We start from the raw sequence: 20,800 nt of genomic DNA, 5'->3' as shown, positions 1-20,800 counted from the left end.
CAAGAATTTATGAATAGGATTTACCTCTTGTATGTTTTAGATTTAAAACATTCGTGATACTTTGACATTACTTCACATATTATCTTATATCTGCACATTAATAAGTTTTGTTACCCTAGCTGGCTCTTATCAGATGTCGAAATGGCATAAGAGGTCCCCCGACGTGATATTATTGGTATATTGCAAAAAGCGACGTAAATCTATACTCAGTCACTCACTAACAAACGGTTCGATTTTATCTCGAATTTCCGAACATCGTCACTTTTCACTGATTGTATCCGTAGTTGTGCAAATTGTACACAAGCTTTACAGTAAATATTAGGTGGAAAGGCCAGATATCGGACTATCGACCGATACTTTCCGATTGCCTTTCAAATAAAAGTTTCTGGTACCGTTGAAATAAGAAACCCCCACTAGACCAGAAGGACCATTATGATAACCCATTGTTTAAAGATACGATGTTAACACCTACAAAAATGCCTGATCTTAGTGCATACCAATCGAATGGTCCAATGTGACCTAATAACAGAGCAAGTGTTATGTAGGTATACATTTAATGGACGTGAGGACACCAAGCGGTTAAGTGGGGCTACGGCGTATATACCAATCTAATGGTCCATTATGCCTTCATCCGTACCATGATGTGGATTATGCCTTAGGCCTCCTCTGTACCATATCCTTTTGAGAAGTACCTGTATTCATAAAGCTGTATTGCTTTCCGAGTGCATATGTATCATGTGTATATGACTGAATAAAAATTTATAAAAAAAAAAATCTAATGGTCCATCTGGTCTAATAACAGAGCCAGTGTTATGTGGGTATACATTTAATGGACATGAAAACACCACGTGGTTTAGGGGGGCTACGACGTATATACCAATCGAATGGTCCAATCTTACCTAATAACAGAGCCAGTGTTATGTAGGTATACATTTAATGGACATGAAAACACCACGTGGTTTAGGGGGGCTACGACGTATATACCAATCTAATGGTCCAATCTGACCTAATAACAGAGCAAGTGTTATGTAGGTATACATTTAATGGACATGAAAACACCAACTGGTTTAGGGGGCCTCGGCGTGTCCTATTTATCAAACAACATCAAAGAAGAAGAAAGTGTACTCGTTGCTGGTAGGACTGGATTAATGTGCTCAACATTCATGAGGAATTGGTGGACTCAGTGGCGCAAAATGGCACACAGCCTGTCACTGACATTAATATAAAACGTCACTGACGTTAATATATAACGCCAACACCAGAGAATACCTAATGTCGATGGTCTGTCGATAAACGTTCCATTAGCCATAAATGCAAAAGCGTTGACAATTATATGAATGGATCACTGACATTAAGTCCAAGTAAGTCTAACAGAAGGTAGCTGTTCACTCAAATCTATATATGAGTCATTTCAAATAAATGTATATTTGTATTCGTATCCTTTATTGCATTTTTTTTATAGAAAATACATTACTGGAATTTGAATACAGTAAACTACAGTTATAACGAACTCGAAGGCACTACTAATTTTAGTTCGTTATAAGCATATATACAGTACAACTACAGCAAATAGTCAGGTCCAAAATAGTAAGTTCGTTATATCCGTCAGTTCGTTATAAGCGTGTTCGTTATAACCGTAGTTTACTGTACTGTTGTGTTCTGTTTTGGGATTTTAAATTCGTCACAAAATGATGATACTAAATATAAAAAGTGAGTGAGTGAATGAGTGAGTGAGGTTTTACGCCGCTTTTAGCAATATCCCAGCAATATCACGGCGGGGAACACCAGAAATGGGCTTCACACATTGTACCCATGTCGGGAATCGAACCCGGGTCTTCGGCGTGACGAGCTAACGCTTTAACCACTAGGCTACCCGACCGCCCCAAATATAAAAAGAGAAGAAGCAGTCTTCCATTGGGCCGAAAAGTCAAAATAGTCGTGAAAATAATTAATAATGGCACCAGGTGTTAGTGAAAAGGTTAAGCATATCCTGCTCTATCGGTAGCACCCGCCACACTCAGAAACACAGATAATACACTACTGCGATGAATCTACTAATGTAATCCGTATTATAGCAGGAAAAGCGTTGTTACAAAACTAATGCTTTTGTATTTAATAGATGGTAACTCTATCATATACCTGGTGTATCACATGATGCTTGACATGAGACGACTAATATGGGAGTAGGGGAGGGGTGGTGGTTGGTGAGATTATACATTCATATACCGCAGGTATCCAGGTACTAGTATCTACTAAAATGCGGTTTTATTTATTCCCCGACTAGTGGATTCGTTTGCATTCCATTTTAAACTCCCTGAGGAGTATACTACCCAAGCTGCCTGCGGGCTCTGGAGGGTTTTTGACATCTCCCTCCCATATCGAGTACCCATTCCCTGCTGGGTGAACAGAGGCACATTTGAGCTAAGTCACTTTTCCAGGGTGAGGCCACACGTTTTGACACTTGTAACGTCTTTGATAGGCATTTAGAAGTACTTGTGTATGTACGTATTCGTGTTTTCACCATCTGGTCATCTGCCATCGGACGAAGATTCCGGGGTAGAATAGGTCAGGCGACTATGCTTGTCGTAAGAGGCGACTAACGGGATCGGGTGGTCAGGCTCGCTGACGTGGTTGATGCATGTCATCGATCCCAATTGCGTGGATCGATGCTCATGATATCAATCACTGGATTGTCTGGTCCAGGCTCGATTATTTACAGACCGCCGTCATATAGCTGGAATATTGCTGAGTGCGACGTTAAACAACAAACAAACCAACCAACCATCGGACGAATGGGTTCTCTTAGGTGTACAGGGTGAATGTACTGTACATTAAGGATAGTGAGAACTCTGTAAATACCTGTAAACATTGTTGGTCCCAAGGCTGAAAAACAACCCGTTCACTAGCGGGATACGCCCTCAACACCTGGTGCTTTCTAGCCTGGCGCTTGTTAGCATGGCGCTTTTGACCGCTTATCCACTCCGCCCACTGCGTGTGATCGTGCCCTCTATGCCGTTCATCTTTCCTTATGCTTGCAGTCTCTGGTTTGCTAGGACCAGATTCAATTATTTACATGGCACGGTGATATACGTCTAGGGCGCCGCGATTCGCTGTGCAGAGTTGCGTCCCTTGGACACGCCAGAAACCTATGATTGTGCGTTCGAATTCCGGTTCGCCCAGATTATGTTTCTAGGTTTGTCAGCACCATACCCGTGCTCGTGGGTTTCACAGAAGTGGTAAACATCTGAGACCTGCATCACTTTGGGCTTTCCTCCCACATTAAGCTGACACGCCGTGATATAACTTGAATACTGTTAAAAGCGGCGTTAAACCCAACTCACTCACTCCTTATCTATCAAGATCTGCCACATCTCGACCCTTGAGTGGATTGTGTCCCTTTTGAAATTGATATTCGATGTGTGACCTAACAGGTGATGTTTCATCGAGGCCCAACGTCTTGGATATGTGCTAATGTTGTCCATCACTGGTTTATGTGGCCTACAGTCCGTCGTGAAATAAACTCACTACGTCAAAAACACCAATCACAAGTAAATACAAAATACAAGTAAGTGCACGTGTTCCTCTTAATGCTGATGTTTTCTCTGTCTGTAGACAAACACCACTGTATCCTCAGACAGAGGATAGTGTCACTCTTAGTCTATCAATCAAATGGTAACGTTTGTTTGCAGGAAGTGGCAATCATCTTGATGTTTATAAAGATAGAATACGGCTAGCGCCTTGAAAACTACATTCATTAACGACCACATTAAGCTGAACAGGAATGTGCTACCATTTTGTTTGTCATGAGGAGATTAAATATCTCACGACGGCGGAAACATTACATTTGCTGCGTGGTTTGTTTTCATTGTCGTAAAAATAACGTCACGAATAATGTCGACCTTTAAATGACATAGTTTCACAATGAAAATATTGCAATGGCAGGGTTTCATGACGTCAAATATAATAAATATATATCAATGGTACGGTTGTGCAATGTTGATAATTGGAATAACGAGGATACTATATACTTCCTGTGTGCCATGAATGATGACAATAGAGCAGTATTAAGAATAATGTGGATATTGCAAGAGCATAGTCTCACAACATCGTGATGTTATCACAATAACCACAATGTGATGTTTACCAAGGACCTGACTACTAACAAAACATCGGGTATTAATACCTCTACCAGTACTGTACTTACTACCACGACAACTGCATCTACACCGACACACACAACCATACAACCACGTGTTTATGTACAACGTCTTCCACTACGGCACACGCCCCTAAAACTGCTTCAAAAGGCCACGTACGTTACTGATTCACAACCACGGGTTTATGTGCAACGTCTTCCACTACGGCACACACCCCTTCTGCTTCAAAAGGCCACGTACGTTACTGATACACAAACACATGTTTATGATATTGTCGGAATCTTAATACGGACTCTGCAGACTGCAGACTTAGCAGAGATTTATTATTATTATTATTATTATTATTATTATTATTATTATTATTATTATTATTTACAGATTAAAATTTTTAAAATGCAGCAAAGAGGGTTTGGGTGATCCTGGCACAGTCAGGCTGGTTAGGCTCATCATCAGCTCAGGGCCCTCGTCCCGTCGACACACAGCCCAGACAGCGAATGGGACTTCTCCAAGGAAGCGCGGCCAAGTCAAACCCACCCAGAACATTTTGGAGAATGTGAACACTCCCCAACACTGCAGCCTGCTGCATTACCCAGATTGTCAGAAGGGCTGTATTCCTGGTAGCAAACCTGCCAGATGGGGAGGTACCAAACCTAAGGCAACGAGAACAATGGGGTGTCGGACAACTTGGTACTTGGAATGCAAGCGTGACATTTCGAAAGCGAGGTCCGCATATTTGCCATGTTTTTTTCTAAATCTTGTCAATCATATTAATGTCAAAAGGGACATACTACTAAATGATTTCATTGGATTTCTCAAAAAGGACAAGTCCAGGTTTGTTGGCCTGGATAGGTGTAAGGTTGTATAATTTATCATTGTCCATGACACCCTCTACATATTCATGGATGGACCTCTGTGTCAAAACCACAGGTATGCGAAGACGGTAATAAAATGATCGAGCCACTCTATCATGTCGGTTAAAATACTGTGTTTGTGCCAAAGCTGGGCATCCACTGACAACGTGATGGACAGTCTCATTAAATTCATTGTATAATCTACATTTCATATTTACATTTTGAAGCAAAATCACACATTGACGGTTTTCGAGTGGGAAGTGACTGGTCCTGAACAGCAAACAGAAAGCCTTCTGTTTCACTTTATAGGCCGGCCGACTTCATCCAAGTGAAGGACTCTGCGAGGTTGCTGATCCTCTCAACACACTGCACATAAACTCAATGCAGTTCAGATAGCCCCTCTTTGAAAAACTGAGTCTGGGCCGATTTGATATGGCACTCCGCTTGGTTGACACTCTTTTTTTTGTACCGTCCAGCAGTACAGAACCATCAACAAAATCAACATTGACATTGAGATTATGTCCCACATCCTTGGCTCTTTTAATGAAGCAATGGAATGCCATGTCTTCATTATGAGTCTTGACATGCTTCACAAGAGGATAATCAGACAAATAAATGTGTGCAAAAGTGCACAATCCAATTCTATCATGAAGAGCCTCCACGTTTATCAATCCACGCCCTCCCATTATACTTGGTAAATATAAGTGATTGCGGGGAGAGCGAGGTAAGTTGTCACCCCAGCTTGATAACGGTGTAAGAATCTACATCCAAACTTCGCTGTATGCAATAAACCAGAAGTTGTCATCCATAGAGTTGTAATATTCACCGGCGCAATGTACTGGGGTGAATTCATACAATGAACAGGTATAGGTATAATGTGAATACGTAAGCAACTACTCATACGTTGCTGTACTTTAAGGAGATTACACTGTAGTTTCCGATATTTCATAAATTTGAGATGTGGAAAGTTTTCTCAAACAATACATAGATGTGAATGTTATACATATTCCTATAATAGCTGTACGCAAAGTATTATATTACACACACGAGCAAAAAATGAAATTCATTCTCAATGTCGTATTTTCTTCTAAGGAGACAATCTGAGTCAACCTGAGTCAATCGGAGACAAGCGGAGTCTTTTTTCATAGGGTATGTCATTGTGTATTCCAGTATTTACAGACAGTTTAATGTTCTGAAGCGCGGTGAACTTATTCTTAGATGAACAGTCATAGAAACATTTAAATAGGTTTCATAATTTTAAAGGTATTTGAAATTCTTATAAAACTATGATTTTGATAGATTGTTGACTTTATTGCATCAGGTTAGTTGTAGGCTTTCTTGATACCCATACAAGCCCAAGTGCAAAGGTAAATAGAATATTCTCAATTTGGGCGGCCCAGATGATCCGGCCAGTACCACCCAATGCAGTTACCATCTTGTACCACTGGTATGGTAGTCTATCTGGGCTGAGGTGTATCAACCGGCACCAGTACTCCACAGCTCTTGTCATGTAAGTTAATTGCACAGGTTTACCCCTTTTTCAAGAGATAAAATAGCGCATGTGTTTTCACGAACTTTAAGAAACGATTTGCACATTTTTATTTGCACATTCTCAATAAGTCTGCAGTAACTTGCTCCCCAGATTTCAGCGCCATAACACAGAATAGGAAGGAGCATAGTATCGAAAATTGTGTAGCACAACAGAAGAGTCGTTCAGGGTTATAACGGTTTTCTTTAATAACTGTTAACAAATACTTTACAGTACAATACGTTTTTCACCAGGGCGAACGTGGCAGAGACTTGTGAGAAGAGACTGTGGTGATTGTTCAGGCACGACCAGATGCGACAAGAGCTTGTCCCTATGTGTTGTTCTGGTGGGAGCTAGGTTGACAGGTGGTTGTTAGTTGTGGCGGCTGTTAGAGACCTGGGGCTGCTCTCCGGGACTGCTCTGTCGATCTGGTCTTGGTTGGTGTTGCTGGTTCTGTGCCTTCTTGCCTCTCTCTGCGTCCCTCTGCGTCTCTCTGCGTCTCCCCGCGTCTCCACTGACGGACCGGCTTATATGTGGATAGCCTGGCTGGCTGAACGTGACCCAACACGCGCTTGCACCACGATTTCGTCAGCCTGAATCACGATTCATCAGTCAGCCGACGACAATCGTCGGTCAGTACATGACAGTTCGGTCACAAAACAGGTCAGTCCTTGATATATCCCCTGATGTGTGGAGGATGTCCCTCCACATTAACACAGTTCCTGACCACTAGATTACTGGAGAATCAAAGCACCACTTTGTCTAACACGGTCGTCAATCAGCCGGAGGCAATTTGTCAGCCAGTAACTGTCTCATCTTGACCATTAGATCACCTGGACAGGAAAACTCTCCAGTATAGCCGGCGGCAACATACAGCCTCTGCCCACACTGAATAGTGTTACATTCGCCCTTTCCACATGAAGACATTTTCCACGTAAAATTTCTTACAACAATCATATAACACACTAGTACCATTTGTATATGTACAATTCAACAACAACCGTTGTCCATTACCTTTACAAGAAATTAATACGCATACATAAAATGTAATCACAAAAACATCTTTGCACACCCGGATCTTGGGTGCAAGGACAGCGACGTGTTCGATCGTCTGCCATGCGTTGTGTATATATTTGTTTTGTTTTTCCAAAGTCAACTTAAAAAGTTCTGTAATACGGTCTTCAGACCGACTGCAGAGATGACACCTCGTTGGGATGTCACTGCTTCTCCGGTTTACTTCCGTCGTGCTTCCGTCAACTAATGGGAGTTAGTTGACCTCACGATGTCCGATGGTAGCCGTATCCAGCGTCGGGTAGATGCTCCGTATGGCGGGAGTTGGTTCCACCTCTGCTGGATCGTGGTCCCTTCGTCTTAAGAGTGGCGCAGAGGGTAGTGTTCCTCTGTAGGCGTGAACTGCGCTTCCAGTGTCAACTGGCGCCATCTCAAAGCTGGTTGCAGCACAGACATTCCTCCTACTCTTTCCTCGTTTAGCTAGCCAGGGTCTAATATATCTTACATATAGAAACATCCCTACCAGTATCCCCACTATAATTAAAGCTACTCCTAAGACATACTTCCAACCCGGGGTTTCATCATCTGGTATCATTGTCTGTAAATCATTCAGCTGATCAATCAGATGATTCATAGGAATATTCTTAATACCCTTGAGTTTATCTGGTAACCTGGTCAAGTTCAATTTTATGGCAGTTTTCATAAATGGTTTCCATAGTAACATGTTTGAGACATTGGGTGTATGGACTGACTGTATGAGATTATCTTCAAACTCATACTGACTTTCATTATGGTAATAAGGGAGTAAGGTTAAATGGTCGTTAGATGCCGAACATGAGGCATTCAACTTAATTATTCCCAGCGGTGGCAAAACCGCTACAGTGTAAGAAAACAAGTTATTATTATTACACACTACTACTAGGTCTAACCTCTTAGTTGTTGTCAACACCCAACGTCCTGCCGTCAGATATTCTGCCATAGGCAATATAGCATTAGGCCTGACTTCTGTGTGACATGTCTGTCGGACTTTCGTCTCATCTTTCATAAATAGGGAGATGACACATAGGTGGCTGAGATTGATGGGGTAGATTGGGCTTTGGATATGGCAATAGCCCGTAAGTGGTTTTGTACATGTCTGTACTTCTGAGGGTTTCAGCAATGCGTACTTTGTGCGTTGTGCATTGACTGCAATCACCTCTGTTTCCAACCGATACTCTGCCACCATATTATTGATTCCGTTTGGTTTCGTGCTTATGCCATTCATTATTAGCGGTACCGGCAAATTATGAGCCTGGTAAATTCCGAATTGACCATTAACATCCAAAAGCGGAATGGATGTGATTACCAATATCTTATCATCGAACAGTACTGTGGTACACAGCAAGGTCTTATAGAAACCCCATAAATTACCTACTGGATCGTTCGCTAACCGGAATTTAGAAGGTAGGTGAGCTTTGATGTCATTCAGTAGAGCCAGTAACTGACTTGGCGTTATGGTGCTTGGTGACAAGTGCCCCAAAGCCAACATATTAATTTGTAGTTGGAGGTGTTCCAAATAGGCCAAAAATGTTTGCACCATACTTCGAATATTTTCAATCGCCAATTCTATTTGTAAATAGGTCTTCGTGGCCCATTCTAACCTAGCTATTTGATTGCTCAATGTCCCTGAGACATTAGCGATCTCCTGTTCGATTATACCTAGATCGTTAACGACTTCATTAATGGCGTTGCGATTCTCTGAGACTTGCATCCTTGTTGTATTAAGGATGGAGAGCCCTTCATGTATAACATGCGCAATTCCTGCCTGATTTTCCGCAAGCCTACGAATATTTGTCTTTATAGTACTTAGGTCAGCTTCAGACACAGTGCCAAACAGAAAACTCAAAGCACTTCCAACAAATGGCAATAGTGACCGCTTGGGTCTAGTACGTAACCTGCTATATTCGGAGAAATTGTCTACTAGGTCATTCAAGGTTGCATTCAGCCTTATGATTTCCTCATCTAACTTAGTATACATGCTTAAGATCCCTGTTGATTGATTAGAGTGGTAGCGGCTCAACAGCTGCCTAATCATCATTGCAACTTGGTTAATGTTATACCTACATTTCCCAATAAACTGATCATATGGCTTTAAGTCAATAACAAATGTTACTAACCACTTTGACCTTGTTGTAGTTATATCGTTTAATTTTTGAAATATAATGTTTTCATACATAATTGTACCCTGAGCTAACCCCAACAGGAAGAGTAGACCAAGAGGACTCATGTTTTCTCTGAAACATAAGAGAAAAATCATATACCTGATTCTAATGCCCAACCGTATCTACACAATCCTTTCCCAGTCTCCTAGTTTCGCTATCCGCAAATATTCGGCCTGTGCCGGTCACAATGACATCTAGTCGACCCCCGGGAAATATACTACAGTAATCCAGCCATTGCCTGGAGCAACTGTTTCAGATTCTTACCCTTGTCGGAGGGTGAGTTTGCACCAGAGTCCCTAGTTCGGCTCAATTCAGTGGACTCTATCCACATATCCTCCGCGTCGCTATCCGCAACGGAGCCATGGAACTCTCTTTGCTCATCACGTGTTCCGTACTTTCCCGCTGACTCTGGGTCATTATCCTGACCCCCTTCAGAGTCACGGTTCCTGGCCCTTAGTCGCTTCTGCAACTCTGCCAGTGGTATATAGTCTTCTTCTTCAGAGTCAGACCTTTCATGGCGGTATCGCCTTGTCATCCGAGATATGGGATCAGTAGTATCTTCGTCTTCACTACTTGACCCATCCGGAGGAACAACATAGTAGGCCTTCCTTCTGGGCCTGCCTGTTGTGTCCTTCGGGATCTCCCAGTCATCTAGTTTCGCTATGCGCAAATGTTCGGCATGTGCTTTTGTCACGGTGCCATCTAGTTGACTACGGATGATGAAAGTGACAGGTGACGTCTGCTCTATGACTCTGTAGTATGGCTTCCATTTTGATTGCAATTTACTTTTCCGCTGGTGATGCCTATAGAAAACAGGATCACCAACTTTTATCTCATTCGGCCTACTGGGCCGGTCAGCATATTTTGCCTGCCTTTTCTTTGCTTTCTTCACATGTCTGTGTACAAGGACAAATGACTTGTGTTGTTGCTGCAAGGCAATCTTATGCTCTTCCTCCCCATGATATTTCTTCCTCGGCTTTAGGAGAGTGTCCAAAGGTAGGACTACATCTCTGTTGTATAAGAGGAAAAAGGGCGAGAACTTGGATGACTCACAGACATTGAACCGAATAGCTGCTAGTGTCTGGTTCAGGTGCAAGTCCCATGTAGTTAGGTTGTCATCAAGTTTCTTCGCTAAGACATCATGCAATGTCCTGTGGAAACGCTCAACTCTACCATTAGCCTGAGGGTGATAAAAGGAAGTCGTCACGTGGTGAGTGCCTAATGTTGTAAGGGTTTCTCTCACTACACGATTCACATTCTCTGTCCCATTGTCCGTGACAATCTCTAGTGGGGAGCCATAACGAGGGAATATTTCCTCTATTAACAGATGGGCGATGGTTTCCGCAGTCTTGTCAGGTACTGCAAAAGCCTCAGGCCAACCACTGTAGAGGTCTACAAACCCAACAATATACTTGTTACCTGACAGAGTAGTTGGGTATGGTCCTGACAGATCCATGCTTATCTTTGCAAAGGGATAAGGAGGCACGTCAGTTTCCTGGAGCGGAGGTCTTTGTTTCTGTAGAGACCGGGCTTGACAAGTTACGCACCCAGATATGTACTCATATAGATCTTTGTACATATTCGGCCAGTAGTACTTTGTCTTTAGGGCATCGAAGGTCTTGTCAATCCCCATATGCCCATTCTCGTCATGGTACTGGTTGATTAGTTGGCCTTTTAGTGATACAGGCACATACAGTCTAGTGACTGGCTCATCATCCACATCTGTGATGTAGTATAATAGACCATCTATTACCAGGAATTTCTTAAGACTATAGCGACCCTCCAGTCCTTTCTCCAGTGAGGTTTTTATCCTCTGGATCTCTTCATCCAGGGACTGCTCTGTGGCCATATCTAGATTGGGGTCCTGTGGCCTTATCTCAGCAGGACCCTCGGGTTCCGGAGCTTGACAACGAGCATATGTCTTTGGGTCAAACTTCGACGAGTCTAGCACATTGATCTCTAGACTGTTGTCATTCACGACATGCTCGCTCTCCTCATTGTTTGGTTGAGGGGCATTCCCATCGGATGGGACTCTGGATAGCAGATCCGCACAGGTATTCTCTGTACCTGCAATGTACTGTACTTGACAGTTATATCCTGCTATTCCCAGGGCCCATAGCTGTACCTTTTTATTTTGCATTGGAGACTCCAATAGGTACTTTAATGGTTTGTGATCGGTTTTAATCACAAATTCCGCATTATGCAAATAATGGTCTAGTTTCTGTAGGCCAAAGTGTATCGCATATGCCTCCTTCTCTATCGTTGCCCAGCGTGTCTGGGTGTCACTCAGCTTGTGTGACAGAAAATGAATAGGCTTTTCGGTTCTGTCATCACTTACTTGGGCTAGACAAGCACCAATACAGCTGTCACTTGCATCCGTATACAGGATGTAGGGTCTGTTTGGATCGGGATACGTCAGCAGTGGTATCACCGTCAGACTCTGTTTCAGGAACTCGAAAGCTCGTTCGCATTCCTCTGTCCAGGAAAATCTGGCATATTTCTTTGTTAACCGAACGATAGGTTCGGCAATCTTTGAGAAATTGGGAATGAAACGACGATAGTAATTGCACATACCAATGAAGCTTCTGACCTCTTTGACGGTTGTCGGGGCTCCCATTGACCGTATGGCTTCTACTTTCTGTTCCTCAGGCTTGATCCCATCTTGGTTGATCACGAATCCCAAGTAGTTTGTCTCTGATTGAGCAAAACTGCACTTGGAGAGTTTGAGCTTGAGGGAATGCCTTCTTATACGTTCAAACACGGCTTGAATATGAGACATATGGTCATCTAGCGTTTTTGAGAAGATCAAGATATCATCTAAGTACGCTATAGCAAATGCCTCTAGGTCTTGTAGAACCTCATTCATGAGTTCCATGAAGATTGATGGAGCATTACAGAGACCAAATGGCATGACCGAGAATTCAAACAGGCCTCGGTGGCATGCGAATGCTGTTTTCTCCTTATCCTTCTCGTCCATCAAAATCTGCCAATACCCCGACTTCAAATCCAGAGTGGTGAAGTATTTAGAATCCCCTAATTGTGTTAATATGTCATCAATCAGCGGGAGAGGCGTGGAGATTGGCCTTGTGATTTTGTTGAGCGATCTGAAGTCGACACAGAAGCGTTTGCTTCCATCTTTCTTGTCAACTACAACAATAGGGAAACTCCATGGGGACCTTGATCTATTAATGATCTTGGCATCAAGCATGTCATTGATTGCCTTATCTACCACTTTTCTCTTGTTGAGTGGCGTCCGATATGGCCTTAGCTTGATAGGTGGGTGGTCACCTGTGTCAATCTTCATCTGGACCGTATTAGTATGGCCTAGGTCCAAGTCACTTGTGGCAAAAAGGTCTCTGTGCTTATCTACTAAATCCTGTATCCTCCCTTGATGCTCCAGGGGAGTGTCAACATCCTGTGATGTCTCATCAGGAGGTGATGTGGGCAAGTTTCCTAGCTGGTCGGCTAGTGTCACTAAGTTTGCCTCAGGCACATTGTCTAGCTTCCCCACTACACACCCCCTCCTTAGCCTAAACGTTTTGTTGGTCGTGTTTACTAGCATGATGGGTAGGTTCCCCTTCTTGTTCATTTTCGCCAATGAATTAGTAACCATTAGTCCCGTTTCACTAGACAAATAGCCAGTGTCTATTGCTGACACTTGGTAAAGGGCAGTGTCTGAAAAATATGGTCCTTGCTTAACCTTTGCCCTGCACAGGCTCCTACTTTGGGGTTTCAATATTGTGTCCCCTGCCAGACGAACAATGGAGGCAATGTGCAGGTCTTCCTCTAACGGTACATAAGTTTTTCCTATCCTTAAGCTACCAAGGTCATAATATAGTCTGACACCATTTTGTTTTAGCCAATCCCTGCCTAAAATAATATTCCTATTCATGTTTCCTACCACATAGAATTGATGAGATAAGGTTACTCCTCTCATCTTAAATGTCAGGTTTACAAAGCCATCTACTTCCAAATTGTTCCCATTTACAGATTGCAGCGAAACCTTCTTCTTACCTAATTCATGGAGCCCTCTTAATTCCCGGAAAACCCTTCTATGAATAATAGACACTTCTGCTCCTGAATCAATTAAGCACCTAAATTGTTGTTTCCCTATCCTTAGTGTACACGAGCTCGGGCTTCCAGCCAAATTAATGCTATATTTTGTCTCTTCCTCCTCCTTCCCATTGGTTTCGTCATGAGAAGGAGTGTTTAGTTTAAACCTTGGTTCCCTGTTCCCCTACGTGCCCCATAGCCTGCCCCATTACTCCTAGCTCTACTCGGGCAATCCCGTTTGAAATGTCCCGGCTGGTTACATACCCAGCACAGTAATGCCGGTGGGTTGTTGGAAGGCCCACCTTGATGATTCATGATGGCGTTTATGCCAGGCCTATCATTCACTCTGTGTCTGTCGCCTGCCCTACAGTCTCTCGCCCTGTGGCCTACTTTCTGGCACTTAAAACATTTGGCCTTAGGCCGGAAATGGTCGACCTCCATGGGCTCTTCCCCACGTTGGTCATCTATCACCTGTCTACTTTTCCCTATTCTTAGGTTAAATCTAGCTCTTAGATTTTGTTCGTGCGTCGCGCACGTTACAGCTGTCGCTAGGTTAGGTGGATTTTCTCTCATGACTTTCATTTTTAAATAATCATGGGCCAACCCATCTATGAAGAATCCTACTAATTGGCGTTCTATTGCCGCACCATTTCCTTCCCTACCTAACCCGGCATAGGCTTCTTCAGCCAGGTTCAGCAGCCGTTCTGCAAACAGCTGCACACTTTCATTATACTTTTGTTTCACAGCCCTCAACAACATGAATGCATGTTGGGGGTCCGTTATCTCTGCAAACCTTTTAGTTAGTTCATGTTTTAATTCCTGCCATGTTGCCTGGTCATGATCCTGCAGGTACCTATGAATGAAGTCGCTAACCGCCCCTGAACTTGACTGGTAGGCTACCAGCTTCACTCTTTCTCTATCCGCATTAATGAGTAGTGCATATTTTTCAATGCTCTTAATCCACTCCTTAAATTTTGTGGGCTCCCCCTCAAATGTTTTAATAACCTGCGCTATTCCCTGCGCACCTAGGGTAGTTGATAGATTGGTTAACTGTCCTGAAATCTGTCCCGCTATTCCTGACAAGAATTCACCTAGTTCCTGGCTAGCCATTACGAGGATTAAAATGAGGAGAAGTCTGAGCTACTTACCAACTAGGATCTGGACGTCAGTCTCCACTCGTCTCAGGCTGTTCCTATTTGAGAGGGATCCTGGTCTCGGCACCAAAGAAGAACCCACGCCCGTGCTATATGTAGCACAACAGAAGAGTCGTTCAGGGTTATAACGGTTTTCTTTAATAACTGTTAACAAATACTTTACAGTACAATACGTTTTTCACCAGGGCGAACGTGGCAGAGACTTGTGAGAAGAGACTGTGGTGATTGTTCAGGCACGACCAGATGCGACAAGAGCTTGTCCCTATGTGTTGTTCTGGTGGGAGCTAGGTTGACAGGTGGTTGTTAGTTGTGGCGGCTGTTAGAGACCTGGGGCTGCTCTCCGGGACTGCTCTGTCGATCTGGTCTTGGTTGGTGTTGCTGGTTCTGTGCCTTCTTGCCTCTCTCTGCGTCCCTCTGCGTCTCTCTGCGTCTCCCCGCGTCTCCACTGACGGACCGGCTTATATGTGGATAGCCTGGCTGGCTGAACGTGACCCAACACGCGCTTGCACCACGATTTCGTCAGCCTGAATCACGATTCATCAGTCAGCCGACGACAATCGTCGGTCAGTACATGACAGTTCGGTCACAAAACAGGTCAGTCCTTGATATATCCCCTGATGTGTGGAGGATGTCCCTCCACATTAACACAGTTCCTGACCACTAGATTACTGGAGAATCAAAGCACCACTTTGTCTAACACGGTCGTCAATCAGCCGGAGGCAATTTGTCAGCCAGTAACTGTCTCATCTTGACCATTAGATCACCTGGACAGGAAAACTCTCCAGTATAGCCGGCGGCAACATACAGCCTCTGCCCACACTGAATAGTGTTACAATTGTGAATAGTTCCTTGTATGGTATATCTCAAACAGTCCTCTGATATCTGTTAATGGCCATCACAGCTTTAGTGCTCTCGCCTCGTAGACAAATTTGAGCCAGTACCCAAATCAATTTACGTGTAAACAGTATACCAAGATATCTATAAAATGAAACAACCCCAATATTGCCATGTCCATTTTTCATGACTTCAAAGGTCCTCCATTTCTTCTAAGTACCATAACTTTCGTCTTTTTCAAATTTACTTTCATACTAGATTTGGAGCTAAAAAACTTCCAAAATTTTTTTTTTCTGTATATGTAGTTGTAAAGGGGTTGTCTGACACAGAGGAGACATCATCAGCAACCATGATGGCACATGCACCTTTAAATTCCTTTAAAATATAAACTCCTTTTCCCCCATAATCTTCCATTAGCTATAAAACTATATATATGAATGTAATGAATATTTGGAACTAAAGACCCGTGTATAAATGAAGAGAAAATATCCATTTTATTTCCTTCTACAAACCACACCAAAGTATTTACCACGCATACTATTGACCATTTCTACGATAACACAGGACTCTTGTCTTTGTCATCAATTGCTGCCAACAGCATGTAAGGTAGATATATCTAAAGATGTACTCACCTTGTTTGCAATATTATTCCTATTCTACACCACTAGAGTTGATGGAAATGAGCTCACACATATAACTTGTCTGCCTCCCCGTTTGTAAATATAGAAAATGTCCTTGTAAAACGTGCTTCCTTCTAAAATAGACGGCCGACAGCCGGATGTCATGCTGTAAGAGTGAAGACGTATTTGCAACGTGCCTGGAAACCTTAATGAAGCCTAGACACAACAAACATGTTCAACAGTTTTCTACAACGTAAAACCTATAAGTTCAGCATAAACAACATGTATATATTAGACCAATTTGTTACATAAAGTGGCCATTGTAGTCGGAAGTACGTCACGGTGACGTACCTGCATTGCCCACTGATGACAGAGACATGCTTAGAAAGCTCATGTGTACATATTTGCCCCGCCCCGAGGTAATCCAACACATTAATATGGCTGTGTAATGTCCTCCTGATGATGACAGTGCAAGAAATATACATTTCTCAAGTGAAGGGTGTCACTCAAATTAGCATCATTTTGTGTTGGGGAGACTGTGGACCGTATTATATGTGCATTCCATCCAGTTTGTTTTACAGTAAACTACGGTTATAACCAATGTAAAGGAACCACTAATTTTAGTTCGTTATAACCGTAGTTCGTTATAAGCATATATACAGCTTTACTCAGCAAGTAGTCGGGATAAAAAGTAAGTTCGTTATACCCGTCAGTTCGTTATAAGCGTGTTCGTTGTAAACGTATTTTTCTGTAATATTGAGGTGAGGTGAGGTGAAATTGGGTTTAACGTCGCGTCCAAGATTATTGCACTTATATAGCGACGTGCATGTACGTGTGTGTGTTTGTGTGGCTGCTTGTACTAGTCCGGACTGATGCCGATTTATAGTGCTAGCCGCAGTTTACATGAATACCCCACTCAGACACAGTATACTGACTCCGAGCCGACCAGTCCTTGTTTTAGCCCCTTAATGCCGAGCGCCAGACAGGGTAACAACAAGTACCATCTTTTAACGTCTTTTGGTATGACGCGGCCGGGGATCGAACCCCGGACCTTTCGCTCTCCGGGCGGACGCTCTACCACTAGACCACGGAGGCGGTCTCTGTAATATTGAAATAGCGTTGGGTAATTAAGGATTATGTAGAACGAAAGCTTATATGTAACCCCTTAGGAGACATGCATTTAAAGCCTTTTCATTTACACATTCCTGGAAGTGAGCCTCGTGCTTTTATGTGAAATAAAGGGGCGGTCGGGTAGCCTAGTGGTTCAAGCGTTCGCTCGTCACGCCGAAGACCCGGGGTTCGATTCCCGTGATATTGCTGGAATATTGCTAAAAGCGGCGTAAAATCAAACTCACTCACTCTGTGAAAAAAACATAAAATGCATGGTAATTTATGTTGGGTTTTTTTAGTTTCCTTTCTTTATATTAACGCCGATGCCAAAAGGTGATGTATCTTATAAGCACGACTTCACACTCCGGCGGGCCGCCTCCGTGGTCTAGTGGTAGAGCGTCCGCCCGGAGAGCGGAAGGTCCGGGGTTCGATCCCCAGCCGCGTCATACCAAAAGACGTTAAAAGGTGGTACTTGTTGTTACCCTGTCTGACGCTCGGCATTAAAGGGCTAAAACAAGGACTGATCGGCTCAGTATAGTGTGTCTGAGTGGGGTATTCATGTTAAACTGCGGCATGGTATCTCAGTGAGCTAGCACTATAAATCGGCATCAGTCCGGACTAGTACAAGCAGCCACACACACACACACGTACAGGCACATCGCTATATAAGTGCAATAATCTTGGACGCGACGTTAAACCCAATTTCACCCCACCTCACCAAATACTCCGGCGCCTTTACACATTTCGATTGTGGTACATTATCGTCAACGTTTACTTAGCATGCCATGCATTATGCAGAAACACTTCATATATTCAAACACCTAAGGCACAATATACTCTCTCCAAATATTCATATTTAAAAGGCGATTTCTGCACTATTTTAAAGTAGAGACCTATGCAGCAGTAAACAGATGTACATATATGAGCTTAAAATACATGTACAGTAAACTACGGTTATAACGAACACGCTTATATCGAACTAACGGATATACCGAACTTACTTTTTTGGTCCCGACTATTTGCTGTAGTTATGCTGTATATATGCTTATAACGAACTACGGTTATAACGAACTAAAATAAGTAGTCCCTTTGAGTTCGTTATGGCCGTAGTTCACTGTACATTGTTTATTTGTTGTTTAACGCCGCACTCAGCAATATTTCGGGTCAATGAATTTAATCGAGTCTGGACGAGACAATCTGGTGAATTGTAATATGTTGACATACATCAACCAAATCACCTAGAATCACCACCCGATGCCGCTAGTCGCCTCTTACGATAAACATGGTACCCGTAAAGATCCGGGTAGTATAGGTCTTCAGCAACCCATGCTTGCCGTAAAAGGCGACTATGCTTGTAGGAGGCGACTAACGGGATCAGGTGGTTAGGCTCAGTGACTTGGTCGAGGCATGACATCGCATCCCAATTGGGTGGATCGATGCTCACGATGCAATGACTGGATCGTCTGGTTCAGACTCGATTAATTACAGGCCGCCGTCATATAGCTGGAATGTGCGGCGTTAAACAACAAACAAACAAACAAACAAACGACAAACATGGGCTGGTGTAGACCATTTCAAACCCGGATCTTCACGGAGTGAATGTTATTGTAAATGTTGAAGATGACATATTGCAAAAGGAGTGTCTGTATTGTTAGTCCAGACAGACATTCTTTACAGGTTACCGGTGATAGAAAATGTTTGATAATGACACAGGCTGTAACCATAAATCATGTATCACTGACATGAAAGGGATTCGACACGATTCAACTTGGCTGCTCAAAAGCGCCACATTGCACTATATTAATGGTACAGTTCTGAACATAATGGTATATTTTTTGCAGCATGATGTCATTCGACACCCGGAGGCCCGGGAAATATTGATGAAAGCTGCATAAAAAGTTAAGAGCCTCGTCTAAAGAAACAAATCGCTCGACAATTAACAGGACCTTTTTAACAAACATAACAAACAACAAGGTAGACACAATTCTATGGATAACATCTTCTTTAATACTGTAAAAAGCGAGGTTTCGGTATAGATCCTTGCTTGACAACGGTATGGATCTAAACCAAAACCTCGCTTTTTACAGTATTAAAGAAGTTGTTATGCATAAAATTATGTCTACCTTGTCATCCGTCAACTTCTAAGTAATGCCTACCAAACAATTTAACAAACGACAACACAACGTGACTCAGTCCGCGGTTGTTTATGGCGGTGGCGTGTGTAGAGGATTATTCATATTAATATTTTGCCAAGCTTCAACTTAATGTAAAATAATGTTCATAGTGGGAAATAAGGGTGGTATTTTCAATTGTTAAAGTTGTCGTGATGTAATGTTTTGAAAAAGTACAAATATCGATATGTCACATATCTCTTGACCAGCAATAAAACCAGATGAACCTGATATGATTCAAAATGCATTATATCCACAATCAATTACCAAACAAATATATTTTTTAATTAAAATGCAAGCACTAGGCTAGTGTAAATCACAATAACTAAACTTCCATTCAAAAGGGGCGGTCGGGTAGCCTAGTGGTTAAAGCGTTCGCTCGTCACGCCGAAGACCCGGGTTCGATTCCGGACATGGGTACAATGTGTGAAGCCCATTTCTGGTGTCCCCCGCGGTGATATTGCTGGAATATTGCTAAAAGCCGCGTAAAACCATACTCACTCACTCCATTCAAAAGGCAGTATACACACCAAAACATTACAAACGTTATCGAAACGTTACCAGACCGAAAACAATCGCCGAAACACTGCAAATGTACGGTCTCAAATAAAACTATGATACCCGTATCAAATACATCACCATCAAATAACAATTTCTTGTTTGTTCGGTGTTTACCAACAATCCAATGTCTACTTTCTGTTTCCCGGCAGTTTATAGAACTATCTACATTCTTATAGATACCCCCGTGTTAATGTCGTTCTTTTCATCAAACTGTTAAAGCTCGCACTGTGTCATTGTGTCATGTAACGGTTCAATCATGTGTCTGTCGGGACCTCTTAATGTCACGTTTACATACACAGCATATAATAAAATGGGATATGACGACTTAATGAGAACATTGACATTGTTCAATCTTGATCATGGTTAAGCTGGGAGTCCTCCTAGTATTGTAATGCAGGAGACATTAATATGGTAACAAAATATATAAAAATAGAGACAAAACATTTAAGTTAATTTGATTGACATTGAATGTTTCCTAACTTTTAAACCAATATTATCATATTTTAATATATTTACATTTCTTACCCCAGGCGTGAAACACATCGGTGC

At 42.6% G+C, this 20,800-nt stretch overlaps 2 protein-coding genes across 2 annotated transcripts in view; both read right to left on the bottom strand.

Annotated features, from left to right (window-relative positions):
• Positions 1 to 16,509, bottom strand: part of LOC139448275 (uncharacterized) — a 62,578-nt gene extending 46,069 nt beyond the window's left edge. The window contains exon 1 of the mRNA XM_071229809.1: positions 16,422 to 16,509. The gene's annotated coding sequence lies outside the window, so the exon portion shown is untranslated. The remainder of the gene's footprint in view (positions 1 to 16,421) is intronic.
• LOC139447380 (uncharacterized) lies at positions 7,804 to 9,813 on the bottom strand. Its single transcript, XM_071228699.1, has one exon. The coding sequence runs from the start codon at positions 9,811 to 9,813 to the stop codon at positions 7,804 to 7,806; it is 2,010 nt and encodes a 669-aa protein (XP_071084800.1).
• Positions 16,510 to 20,800: the final 4,291 nt, after the last annotated feature.

Source organism: Haliotis cracherodii, unplaced genomic scaffold (genome assembly GCF_022045235.1).
Source record: "Haliotis cracherodii isolate W230 unplaced genomic scaffold, xgHalCrac1.p SCAF_7, whole genome shotgun sequence".
NCBI classification, from domain to species: domain Eukaryota; kingdom Metazoa; phylum Mollusca; class Gastropoda; order Lepetellida; family Haliotidae; genus Haliotis; species Haliotis cracherodii.
Note: the sequence above shows the minus strand (reverse complement) of the source record. Positions and strands in the feature narration are given on the sequence as shown.

Coding starts and splice junctions, on each gene's coding strand:
- LOC139447380 (XM_071228699.1), bottom strand. CDS start 9,813: ATGAGTCCTCTTGGTCTACTCTTCCTGTTGGGGTTAGCTCAGGGTACA.